General features: G+C 33.8%; 3 protein-coding genes across 4 annotated transcripts; 2 read left to right on the plus strand and 1 right to left on the minus strand.

Moving 5' to 3' along the window:
• Window positions 1-876: 876 nt before the first annotated feature.
• Window positions 877-1,785, plus strand: LOC105644599 (uncharacterized). Its single transcript, XM_012230001.4, has one exon. It carries the CDS (start codon window positions 1,068-1,070, stop codon window positions 1,569-1,571), a length of 504 nt encoding a protein of 167 aa, XP_012085391.1. The 5' UTR covers window positions 877-1,067; the 3' UTR covers window positions 1,572-1,785.
• Window positions 1,786-4,648: 2,863 nt separating this feature from the next.
• On the plus strand, window positions 4,649-8,006 carry LOC105644598 (basic helix-loop-helix (bHLH) DNA-binding superfamily protein). Of its 2 annotated transcripts, none has more exons than XM_020683312.3 (8): window positions 4,649-5,142; window positions 5,253-5,405; window positions 5,500-5,578; window positions 5,950-6,018; window positions 6,113-6,634; window positions 6,726-6,956; window positions 7,108-7,284; window positions 7,610-8,006. In XM_020683312.3, the coding sequence occupies exons 1-8, from the start codon at window positions 4,994-4,996 to the stop codon at window positions 7,670-7,672; spliced, it is 1,443 nt and encodes a 480-aa protein (XP_020538971.1). In that variant the 5' UTR covers window positions 4,649-4,993; the 3' UTR covers window positions 7,673-8,006. The 2 variants fall into 2 exon arrangements, with proteins under 2 accessions (XP_020538971.1, XP_012085390.1); XM_012230000.4 differs by having other exon boundaries at window positions 4,650-5,142; window positions 5,223-5,405.
• A 355-nt stretch (window positions 8,007-8,361) lies between these two features.
• Window positions 8,362-12,332, minus strand: LOC105644966 (proline-rich receptor-like protein kinase PERK13). Its single transcript, XM_089719826.1, is given in 9 exon segments — window positions 8,362-8,678; window positions 8,680-8,919; window positions 9,008-9,169; window positions 9,256-9,403; window positions 9,548-9,624; window positions 9,748-9,818; window positions 9,949-10,035; window positions 10,130-10,582; window positions 10,821-12,332. Coding segments are annotated over 9 exon segments (2,247 nt in total). The 5' UTR covers window positions 11,812-12,332; the 3' UTR covers window positions 8,362-8,660.
• Between the last annotated feature and the right edge of the window lie 436 nt (window positions 12,333-12,768).

Below are 12,768 nucleotides of genomic sequence, written 5' to 3' on the forward strand. Positions count from 1 at the left end.
CAAATTTAAACTTCAATTACAATAATTGTTCTAATCATCAAAAGCAACAAGATTAAGCTCTGCCCACTCTAGCAGAATCATTCTTTGCATTAAAAGTGGAATAAAGATGACAATCAAACATTAAACAGACTGTGACCCCATTTTTTATTTCTTTTATTCAAAATAAGAAGATATTTTTTGGTCAAAAAAAAAAAAAGAAGATATTTCAAATATCAGTTTGACCCCATTGACCGCATAACTCGAGAAAACCTATGCAAGATTTGTTCTTACACAAATCCCAACATTGGACCCCATAATTTTGTCTTTCTAAAGTTGCTGCCACACTGGCTATTTGGACCAAGATCCTAATAGAAGCAAGATTTTGGCACTATACATTCCTAACTCATTTGTTTTTCTTTTTTTTTTTTTTTTACCTTCTTTTTCCCCTTTAATCTTCTTTCTTATTGTACATAATTCATAAGTTACCAAGTTTTTTTACATTTCGTTATATATCATTAGTAGTATATATAATTAATATGATTAAATTAATTCTTTAGATTCGCATTCGTGTTTTTACTCTTTTAGATATAATTAAATTAGCAAATATAGAGTTTGGCACTATATAATTAATTGTGATTTTGCTGACATTAAATTTCTAACTACTAAAAAAAGAAAAAACAAATATGCAATTATTTGATTAGTGCAATAAAGAGAGGTATGTCCTGTACAAATGTTGCCTTTTCTTAAAGGCCATTGAGGTTGTGTCTATCTAAAGACACCAAAATCTCACTTTCTCTCATTACAAAGCAATTGCAAGTGCCTTCTTATACGCGCTAAACAACACAAAGAATATATCTTTAGCTCTCTGTCTTTAATTAAAGAAAGTTCTACATTCCTTTATTGAATAATTATCAAAAGCCACGAACTCACATTCACATTTTGAAAACCCAATTATATACATAACCTCATCTACCAGCAAGAAATCTTAATTCTTAGCCTGCACTCAAAGAACTAGACCTATACATACAATCTTAAAACTAAACCCCAGACCTCTCCATCTCTTCTCCTACCAAGAAAACTATCTCAAAATGTCAACCCAACCGCAACAACAGCCGGTGGTGGTTTATCCCAACACCGTCGTCGGACAGCCCCCGCCGGCTTCAAACTCCCACTCAAATGGATCATTTGGGACAGTTTTTATAGTTCTTGCTGTTATTATTGTTATATCAGCTATTGCTTGTTGTCTTGGTAGACTTTGCAAAAGACGTCAAGCAGCAGCAGGAGGCAACCATAAACAGGGTAATAAACCTAATAATAAGCAGAGCCAGCAAAATCCCAATTTTAGACCAAAAGAAAGGGGAAGGGAAAGGGAAAGGGAAAGAGAAAGAGAAGGGGACGTTGAGTTTGGGTTTGACAAGGGTTTTCCAGTAGGCAGGTCAACAGGAAATGGAGATGGGAGAGGACATAAGCTATCTGAAAATGGTCATAATAATATTAATGGCCATGGACATGGACATGGTCATGGTCATGGACATCATATGAAAGGTGAAAGTTATTCAGTTGATGATGGACAGCTAAAGCCTGGTCCATAAGGTCATCGAGGGTTGTATTAATTTCTTCATGCATGTTATTTTCTGTTTGGTTAATTTCCATTTATATAATACTTCTTTTTCTTATTTTTTAGACTGCAGCTTGAAATATGTAATTAATTAATGAAACTTCATTAATTACTCTCTTCTTTCTCTCTTTTTATTTTTATTTTTTTAACCATGATATATGGTGAAATTTAGATCATTTGGTTGGTAATTGCCTTTTCTTTGAATATATATATATATATATCATTTCTTTTTACTGGGCCAAATTAAGTTCCAAATGGCCTGAATTTCAATTCCTTATTTCTTCTATCCTTTCTTAAATTTGACTTATTCGTGTTAATACGGGGATTTGTTTTTTCTGTTATCAATTGATGAATATAACTTTTATATTTTCCTCAATTTATTTTCAGATCTCATAAATTCTGATTACATAAAGAGCAATCCATGTCTTAGCTTCTTGTTTATTCCCCAAGAAGTAAAATTTTAACTAATATAGATTTTGAAATGAGATAAAAATTTGAATTTAGGTTACATTTGCGATAAAAGGTTCACTATAATTTAAATTAAGGGTGCAATTATGATAAAAAGTTAGAATTAAAGTGTATAAGGATTAAGATCGTTTTGGATGTGATCGTTATTTCGTGCAAAGTTGAAAGTATTTTATATTCATTTCGTCCTATTTTGTTTGTTTGTTATTCCTTTTTGGATGTCCCAAAATGTTTACGAGATTTTTAAATTTGTATATGTAAACAATTATTTTTTTCATGATAACCTTTATAATCTTTCATTAAATGAAAGACTTTTATTAATATCTTAATGAATTAACGATGAAAAATAGCAAAATAACTTTTATTGACTAAATGCTTAATATGCGTGTTTTGTCAAACCATGCAAATAAAATAGAACGAAGAGAGTATAATTTAGTCAGCTCATTCCTTGTGTTAATCTGACTCAACTATGAGCCATGAGACCTACATTTAACATATTTGTATTCATTAATTTTGACTAATTTGAAAATAGTGTGCAATTATGACAAATAAAAATTGAAATTAAGGTGTGTGGGGGATTAAATTGGAGGTTTATTGTCATGGCCCACACCTTAAGTCACTACGCACTAATTCTCTAAAATTCTCCAAAAATATTCATTACTTACTTTCTACCCATAAAAACCATGCATGCATGCTCCAAAAATGTGATAGAACCTATTACCTATATATAATAATTTTTCTAGACCAAAATAATACCGACTCCCGGACCGATAGTACTATTCACAGACAGATAAACTACTATTTCAACACAGAAAAAAATAGGGCGTTACATTTATGATGTAATTATTACAAGACTTGAAGTTTGAAGCCTTTTGAATGGTTTAGCCATTAATTGTGTGTATAAGAGAGAAAATTTTCATTTGGAAAAATGAGAATAGTTTAGTCTTTTCACTAATAAAACAAAATGATACTAAACTTCACAAAAACGCAGTTTAGCAGCCCAGCCAATAGCCGTTCGATATAAGTGGAAGAGTGAACAAAATCTGTCCAACACGTAACGAGGCCCATTACTTACAAAGGCTACATTTATAAGTCGGTATATGTTCGTAGAAAGGCTAAGCCCAAACTTCTGCGAGTTTTTTTTACCGTTGGTAGTATAGTAATTCTCTTTATATTTTACGATCACTCGACGGAAAAACTAACCGTGGACCTGATCATATAATAGAATTACAATACATGGACTAAATAATGAAAATTTGAAAATTAAGGTCCTTACCTATATATTTGATAAAAATATTATGGAGTATATAATAATTATCCTTGTTGTTATTGTTATTTGATGATTGTCCTTTGTGTACAATTGGGAAAGCTGCAAGCATATGATCTAACCGTACAAATATTCCCTTCCCTAATAATTATATGGTCACTCTTTCTCTTACTCTCATCGTTTTGTAACTTTCTTTTATGTAATTATGATTACTACTTTATTAGTGTAGCATGGATTATGACCTAATGATCAAACTCAAAATATATAAATTCCCAATAATCCTCAATTTTTAAGAGAAATTTATTGTTCTTCTAAAATTATAAATTTTAGAATATTACATACCTTTTTATTTTAACAATAATAATTTTTAGATATTTAAGCGCAAAGTATTGATTTTATAATATTATTAATATCAATTATGATTCACATTTTCAATTATTTAATATTTATTTACGTAATCTAATTTTGCAGTGTTAAAGTATTCAATAAAATTTATAAGATAAATATAAATTTTTAAGTTAAAATGTTCAATATATCAAAATACAAATCAAGAGTAAGACAATATTAAAATAACAAAGATCGGATATGAATTTATGTATTATGCCAATAATCAAACAATCCTAATTTTTTCATTTTTTTTCAAATTTTATCCAGTATTTTTAATTGAATTTCAACCTAATTTAAATGATAAAAATAATTTTCATATGCGTTAATAAAATTTAATTTCGTCTCCGTATATTAATACTTCCTTGAAACTTGAAAAATATAATGAATAGTTAGTATTCAATATTTCAAAATTAATTATCTTAAGACTTTTTTTTACACTACCTAGTAAATTTAATATGAAGGCATTTTAAAAAAATGGAAAGAAAAACATTACCAAAATTATAAATAGAATTATTATTTTAGAACGTGAAAGTGAGATTATAATTTGGTTACGGGAGTATTATTTATTACTTTATATGTTCCTAACTACTTATTAGAGAAAATAACATGTTTTAAAATATTTATAATATTTGTTGTTTGGAGGAGTAATAATTTTTTTTCATGTTTATATTTTGTATTTGACCAATAATTATTATTTTAATTTTTTAAAATTTAATATTTAAATATAATAAATTAAAAGTAATATAATCAATTTATTCGATCATTTATTGCAATTTAAATAAATTTAATAATTTTATTAAAAAATATAAAATTCTAAATGTTACAAGCATTTAGGAGGTAAAATAACATGTTTCGAGTTTAAGAAATTTGACTATACCGAAATAAATTAATAAATTCCTGATTAAATTAGAAGAGCAATAGATGGGGAGGTGGGATGGACATGCATGAAAGGAGAGTAGCTATAGCAAAGGAAAACATTCCACTGATGATTGAGTTGCAGTTATGGGTACCTTTCACTGCTTTTGAACCATTCGATGGCCGTTTTCTTGGGAGTGATGATGATTTTCTTTGTCAGTCAAAAAACCGACTCTCTCTGTCTCTCTTGCAGAGATCAGATTCCTCTCTGTCACAGATTTGCTACTGACTCGGATGATTCTCTTTCCCTTTCTCCCTAATAACAATAAAAAAAACCAGCTTTGTTAGCTTTGTGTTGTACTGCTCTGTTAGCTGCTAAAAGAAGGCGTGAAAGCTGTCTCTATCAGTCTATCTGCTATTTAATGAGACAGGGACAAACAGAAAGAGGACTTGCTGTGAAAATAGGAGACATGAGAGGACTAGAGAGAGCAGTAGAATTGCTTAGACCTTTTGTTGACTCAAAGGCCTGGGATTGCTGTGTTGTTTGGAAATTGGGTGATGATCCTTCAAGGTGCATTTTAGTGTTTATTACCAACTTGTTGTAATTGGGTATGATTTATCTTGTTTTAAATTGTTGGAAGATGTTTGTAGGTTTATTCAGTGGATGGGTTGCTGTTGCAGTGGCGGTGGTGGCGGCGATGGTGGTAAAGTTAAGGAGGAAAGAATAGATGAGAATGTAGGGATTTGCAGGGATTTGTATTTTAAGCATCCAATTAGGACCAAGGCATGTGAGGCTCTTGCTTGTTTCCCTTCTTTCATGCCTTTATATTCTGGGTAATCTCTAAATCTCTAGAACCTTAGTTGATTTTCCTTTTTTCTGTTTAATATTATGCCCTAAGTTAAATCTGATATGTGAGTCTGTAAGCAGAATTCATGGAGAGGTGGTATTGTCAAAGCAATCAAAGTGGGTTACTCGTGTCAATGCCTCAGACTCGAAATTCTCTCATGTAAGTTCTTCAATCTCTCCTTTTATCCATTTCTTGTTTACTACTTTCGAATGGGTCCTTCTGTGTTTTTTTTTTTTTTTTTTTGATTGGTGAGAGAAGTGATGGAACACTAAAATGAATCCTTGATCTTTTCTAGCTTTTAAAATGGTGTTGTAGTCACGATTTCTAACAAAGAACTATGAACTAGAACTGATACTGTGTCAACAGAGTTTTGATGAGAAATCCTGTTGTTTCCTGATTTTTAATTTTATCAGGAACCAGAAATAGTCTTCATCCTTTGGTATGAGGCTTGAGATTAACAACTCTGTCTTAATTGGATGCAAAATAAACTAGGTGGATCATATGATTAAATTGAGAAATGAATGTGACAGGAATCAATTGGAACTAGAGTTCTAATCCCAGTATCTGGTGGACTTATTGAGCTATTTGCAGGCAAACATGTAAGGTTTCTTTATTTGGTTGGCATTTTACTAAACTTAATACTATGATTAAGATACAATTTTTTAGCCAATGAAAATTGTTCATTTTTCTCAGATACCCAAAGATCAGAAGATTATAGAATTTATTACATCACAGTTTAATGTCCTAAAACAAGAGGTCATGATTGCACATGGCTTCACTGGCCTCAATGAGCTCTGCCTTGATCCATTTCTTGAGCAGAATATGCAGAACTTGCCAAAACCTTGTCAGTTGTTAAGTTTGATTCCTCAAGCGCAGGTCCTTCACCCATTAAACCAAACCAATACCCATTCTAGCTTTGTAGTTTCTTCCAGTGGTTCCAGTCCACCAAATGGGCTTCCATCATTGGATTCACATTCTAGTTACTTACCTCAGACTGTAATTTCAAAGCAATCTATCGGAAAACGCTCTGCCCCAAGAAAATCAAAGAAACAAGCAGGTCTATTGCCAGAATGTAACAACAAAGTTGCAAAAGTTAATCAGAGATCTGAAAGAGATCAGTTCCGATCTAAGAATCTTGTTACTGAAAGGAATAGGAGGGACAGGATTAGAGGTGGGCTCTTTACCCTGCGTTCTCTAGTGCCCAAGATAACTAAGGTGGAGATAGTTATATCTCTCAGCTATTGTAATAATTGTTTTTTTTTTCTCATCTACATTTCTCTTAGCAATATGTCTTGTTCTTGAATAGATGGATAAAGCTTCTACTCTTGGGGATGCAATCAATTACATTGTTGAGTTGGAGGAGGAGGCGAAGAAACTCCAGGATGAGCTCAAGGAAACCAAAGCAGAGGAATGCAAAAGCTCTGATGCAGAATTGCTAACTCTCAAGTCAAAGGCATTACAGGATGGCAGCAAAAACATGCAACCTCCTGATAACAACCAAGATTTTTCTGGTTTTGGTGAAAATAAGAAGATTGAGGTATACAAAAACCAGAAACAATATTTTTCACTCTTCCTTGAGATTTTGAATCTTTTCTCAAGCAAGCTATTTAACTCTTTTTATTACCAATATCATATGTGCTTCTGATCATTTTCATTTTATCAAATTTTTGCATTTATTCTCCTCTCAGTTGCAGCTAGAAATAAACCAGATTGGTAAAAGAGAATTCCTGATTAGGGTCTTATATGAGAAAAAGCAAGGAGGATTTGGAAGGTTGATGGATGCCATACATTCATTGGGACTTCAAGTTGTTGATGCGAATATGACAACATTTAATGGCAAGGTCCTGAACATTCTCAGGGTTGAGGTGAGATTTATATTGTGAATCCTAATATTTATTGAAATCATGTTCTGCATAATGCATTTAGGTTGGCATTTTGCAAGGAATTCAATTGGTATGGTTTGACAAACTAAGGATTTGGAAATTTGATATTAATAAATACTATCACAGTTGCAAAAATAATTTTGTCAAAAAAAATAATGAAGGGAGTTATTTTTGAAGCATAATTTTCATGCTTAACTTACATGGCCATTTCCCCAAAGAAGTTCCCATGGCATTCTGGTGTTCTGATTCTGCTATATTTTGTTGAACTCTCTCCAATAAATACTAAAAATTGTATCTGTTCTGCAAGGCTGATGAAAAGGAAATTCAACCAAAGAAATTAAAGGAGTCATTGCTGAAGCTGGGGGGATAGACAGTCTGGACAACAGATTGTCAAATGCAGAAGAATCGGGAGAATAATTTTGGTCTACAGAAATTGGGAGAGTTAAAAGAATTTAAGTTGGAGGCTCTTCCGTTCATGTAATGGCAGTTAAGGTCGCTACAGGTCTCCTCCATTAGCCCTGAGATTCAAATATACAATTAGTTGTAAACTTGAAACTCTTGATGTAGCTCATACAGAATTACATATCCCCCGTCAGCTTAGCCTCTGTGGGAAGATTTTCGTTGTGGGGATCGTGTGTAAATCCTTTCTTACTTAACTTTCATTACAGAAGCGCGATATGATCATTGAAGACTCATTGTAGAAATGCGTTCCAGGTTCTATTGTTCCTTTGTGGTATTCTCTTTCCTCCACAAAGTAAAAGTTCCTTTGTTTTTCCGCATAAGCAAGTATCTATATTCATAACAATGAAAGAAGTGCAGAATACATCAAAATATGAAGTATCCAGGGAAACAAATTCCTTTTTTTTTTTTTTTTTCCTTTTCCTTTCTTCATCTTCTTCTTCTTCTTTTTTTTTTTTTTTTTTTTTTTTGGACTTTATATACATAATCAGAAGTTTCTTTACAAAAAGTAATTACTATATGCACTCTCAAAACTGAATCAATCTTTTCTCTAGCATGAATAACCCACAATTGCTGGTTTTAATGATGCAAAAAAGAAAATAATAAATATACATGAAAATTCTCTGGAGTAAAAAAGGCTAACAAATTTACAAGCTTTAAACTCCATTTCTCATTTGAGGCAACCAAAGAATGTAGTCAATTTTCTAGAAAAAATTAACAAATTAAGCATTCTAAGTCCAACTGCAAGTTATTTCAAAGAAAGTTGCCACTTCACCTTTATGTACAACATAACATTTCATGCATTGCCGCTTCACCTTTGGCTGCCTGAGCTTTCTTGAGCTTCTCAGCTATCTCTCATGTCTCGAGTTTGTAACTATGCCTGAGCTTTCTTAAGCTTCTCAGCTATCTCTCATGGCTCAATCGAGTTTGTAACTCTGCATTTGTGTAATTAGAAATTGTCGGTCCATGGGATACTTGTATAGAGCTGTATTCTCCACTGTTTGTGTTAAATTCTGAACTATCTTCACTGCTAAAAGCTGTTCTTCTGAATCTAATTATTTCCTCACTGTATTGACCAGAATCATATGCTGTGCTTTGTCCATACTTGACTCCATTTGTTAAATCAGACATTTCTTCATTATCCAATGCTCTCACCACCTAAAAAATGATTCAACGATTACAAACTTTACATTTGACTAAACAATTATGTTATTCTTAAAGAAAATTGTATCAACAAGATAGTCACCTGCACCATCCTGGGTCGCTTTGGAGCAGAATGGCGCACACAAGCAGCTGCTGTTTCTATCATTCTAAATAATTCACTCTCTACATATCGTTTTTGAAGCCTAGGGTCGACTATATCATCAAGATCACCGGTTTCAATAACACGAATGAGAATTGGGCGAGCCTGTCATGATCATTTTTCAACGAAATGAATTAAAGGTCCTTTCAACTGTTAACTGTCAAGTAAAAAGAAAATTTCTTTGTTCATACCCATTCAACCAAACTTTCATCCCCTAAAGGTTGAGTAGGATCAACAGGTTTCCGTCCAGTTATGAGTTCTAGAAGCACAACTCCAAACGAATATACATCAGACCTATCTGTCAATTTTCCACTTGATGCATATTCTGGTGCCAGGTACCTGAAAAAACCAAATTGAACATCAATCAAGGCCTCATAACTCGTGCATTAATTATTGACTTATATTTTGTTAAAATTACAATTATAAGCTTTATAGTAAAGAAAATGTGAAAATGGAGACTATATATTCAGGCCAAAAACTTACCCAAATGTGCCCATGACTCGAGTTGATACATGGGTGTGAGTTGTATCGTTTAGTCTAGCAAGACCAAAATCTGCTACCTGAAATTAAGCAGCTTCAGAATCAAAAATACATGACTTCAATATTCACAGTTAGAAAGATCACATCTTGAGTAGCAGGAGGGGTAAAAGAAATCTGGAAAAAGAAAATCTAAAAACACTTGCCAATGCATCAAATTTTTCATCCAACAAAATGTTTGCTGACTTGATATCTCTATGAATAATTCTCGGATTACCTGCAAATTAGTCAAATAATTAGACAGTTTCACATTTCACATGTTTGACTCTAAAATTAACAAAAAAGAAAAGAAAAGATGAACTTAATTAAAATAGATATTTCTTGTATGCATGAATTAGAATGCTTACAATCTTCGTGCAGATACGCCAAACCTTTTGCAGTACCTATAGCAATTCTGAGTCTTTTAGGCCACTCTAGCGATGGCATTCCTTTTGCTGTTGGCACAAATAACCGTCAAACTACCGTAAGAACACAACTTTTGGAAAAAACATGAAAAAATGAACAATAAAAGAAGAAAGATGAGCATACAATGCAAATGATGCTCAAGAGTTTTATTTGGAACAAATTCATAGAGAAGCAAGCGTTGGTTATCTGAAATGCAATAGCCCACCAAAGATACCAAATGTTTATGATGAACACGACTAATAATCTCAATTTCGGCCTTAAATTCGCGATCGCCTTGTCCACCACCTATCTTAAGCTGCTTAACGGCCACTTCCCTCCCATCCTGCACTTTCCCTTTATAAACACATCCAAACCCACCTTCACCCACAATATTTTTTCGTGAAAATCCATTTGTCATCTCCATCACTTCTTCATAGCTAAAATGGGTTTTAGTACCACCTATGACACTAGCCTCTCCACTAATATCATTACTCCCAAAACTTTCTGGTGAATGTGAATGTTGTGAACCATAAGAATAATTTCCTACGTTAGAGTAACCTGCCATATGTGGCTGCTGTGATCCAGAATAATACCCATCTGCATTTCAAAACGAAACCATAAGCAACTGGGGAGCCTCATACAAAAAGGATTAACCGTCTGTTCAGCATTATGGTACAGCGTTTATAATGCTTAAGGCTTAAACTTCATGATTTTTTTGAGAAAAGTTAGATTTTTGACATTTCCCAAATCATGATTTTCCAAAAGCAATTTGAAATTTCTTTAAAGAAGTAAAAGAATTCAAAACTCAATCCCGAACGAAGTCTAAGACTCTTACCTGTTTGAACAGCTAAGTTTGGAGGAGGCATGTAATACATATCATGCCTCCTCTTTTTCTTCTTCAAAACTAAAACGACTGCCACTACTGCAATCAGTACTAATCCCACAACTATTGCACTAGTTAGTAATTTGCTTATGTTTGCAGACACACCATTCTCATTTGTTGTATTGGTTGTGTTTGAATCTTTTGAATTATTAGATGAAGCTGATGATGAAAAACTAGTTGATGATCCATCAGAGACCGCAGGACTTGCAGATTGTGTTCCAGGAGATGCAGTTGTTGGCGTACTATCTGTGTTCAATGACGCACTCGCCAAATTTGATGAAATTGGAGAAGGAGCTTTAAATTCTCCCGGCGGAGGTGGAGTTAGAATTAAAGTACCTGTTGTGGACTGTGTAGCAGCAACTTTATCAGGTGGCGGAGACGTGGCTGTGGATTTTTCTGCTGGAGGGGGAGAGGATTGGCCGGGTTCTGCCGGCGGAGGAGAAGAGGAAGATAATGATGGTGTTTCCTCTTTTGATGATGGTGGTGGCGGCGAGGCTGCAGGCCGCTTTGAATTTGATGGAGTTGGTGGTTTAGGAGGAGGAGAGTCAGATGGTTGCGGTGGCGAAGGAGGAGGAGTTTTAGAGCTATCTGTTGACGCTGGCGATGACGAAGGCGGCGATGTTTTAGTTGGTGGTGGAGAAGCATTCTTATTATTGGTATTAGAAGGTGGAGAGGCTAATTTATCACTTGCAGTCAATGCCTCAACGAATGATGGTGCCGGTGCTGGTGGCGAGTTTTCCGGTGGAGGTGAATCATTTTCAGGTGTTGGCGGCGAGTTTTCCGTTGGAGGTGAATCATTTTCAGGTGCTGGTGGCGAGTTTTCCGGTGGAGGTGAATCATTTTCAGGTGCTGGTGGCGAGTTTTCCGGTGGAGGTGAATCATTTTCAGGTGCTGGTGAAGGAAATTCTATTGAAACACTCGGCGTCTCCGCCGAGTTTGACATTATCTTCTTCCTTAAAACAATTTCTCTCCCCCTTCTCTTATATTTCTTTCTTGGACTCTGTCAATTGGTTTCTTTAATCTTCAACTTTCTTGATTGATTAAAAGAAATTGATGTACCCAAACCCTAATCAAGAAAACAAAAATACCCAAAACCAATACCCAGAAAGTAAAAATTTAGACCTGGCCAAAGAGGAAAAAACAAGAAGGGTATAAAAAAAAAAAAAATCAGCACATGAAAAATTGAGAGAGAAGGGAAGGAGCAAAATTTGAAGACACAAACAAACCCAAACAGAGAGAAAAAAAAAAAAAAAAAAAAAGAAGTGAAATTAGGGAGTTGTAATGTGTCTTTTCCAAGAACACCACCACCACCGGCCACCGGAGAGCTAAGCACCGACCCTAAAAATTTATCTCTCTAATCTTTTTGGGTTGTTGTTGGGTTTTTTAAGACCAAAAAATGCGTTTGATTTTTCTGTTTTCATCGTTAATGCGTAATTTTGGTGGTTTCTCTCTCTATTACTTGTACCCACGATTTCCGTTATTGCTAACTGTCACTCCCTCCTTTTTTAAAAACATAGTACTTCTCCCTCCCTTGAGTTTCGGGTTGCCGCGAAACCTTAACCGGGGTTAGTTCTTTTCCCGGGTAAAGGCCCAAAACCCGATTTCTTTTCTGTTTGGCCCAATAAAACACCTGACTTAACAATTGTAACAATTCCAAAATAGTTTCTGTTTATGTTAATGTTAATTATGCTTAATTAGGAATTTTTGTTGTTTAATAATAGTTTTCTTGTGATTACTAGTTTTCATAATATTATTTAGGAATATAATTAATTCAAAGCAACAACTCAACTCAACTCCAATTTGGTTTAACTTTAATAAACTCAACTAAATAGATTTATCATCGGAGGGAACTTAAATCATAATATCCAATTTCGATACTAACATGTTACCTGTACTCATT

Source organism: Jatropha curcas, chromosome 3 (assembly GCF_041381405.1).
Source record: "Jatropha curcas cultivar XTBG-Jc1 chromosome 3, XTBG_Jcur_1.0, whole genome shotgun sequence".
In the NCBI taxonomy this organism is placed as follows: Eukaryota; Viridiplantae; Streptophyta; class Magnoliopsida; order Malpighiales; family Euphorbiaceae; genus Jatropha; species Jatropha curcas.

Coding starts and splice junctions, on each gene's coding strand:
- LOC105644598 (XM_012230000.4), top strand. CDS start 4,994: ATGAGACAGGGACAAACAGAAAGAGGACTTGCTGTGAAAATAGGAGAC. Junction 5,579..5,949: donor CAGACTCGAAATTCTCTCAT/GTAAGTTCTTCA, acceptor TGAATGTGACAG/GAATCAATTGGAACTAGAGT. Junction 6,635..6,725: donor TAGTGCCCAAGATAACTAAG/GTGGAGATAGTT, acceptor GTTCTTGAATAG/ATGGATAAAGCTTCTACTCT.
- LOC105644599 (XM_012230001.4), top strand. CDS start 1,068: ATGTCAACCCAACCGCAACAACAGCCGGTGGTGGTTTATCCCAACACC.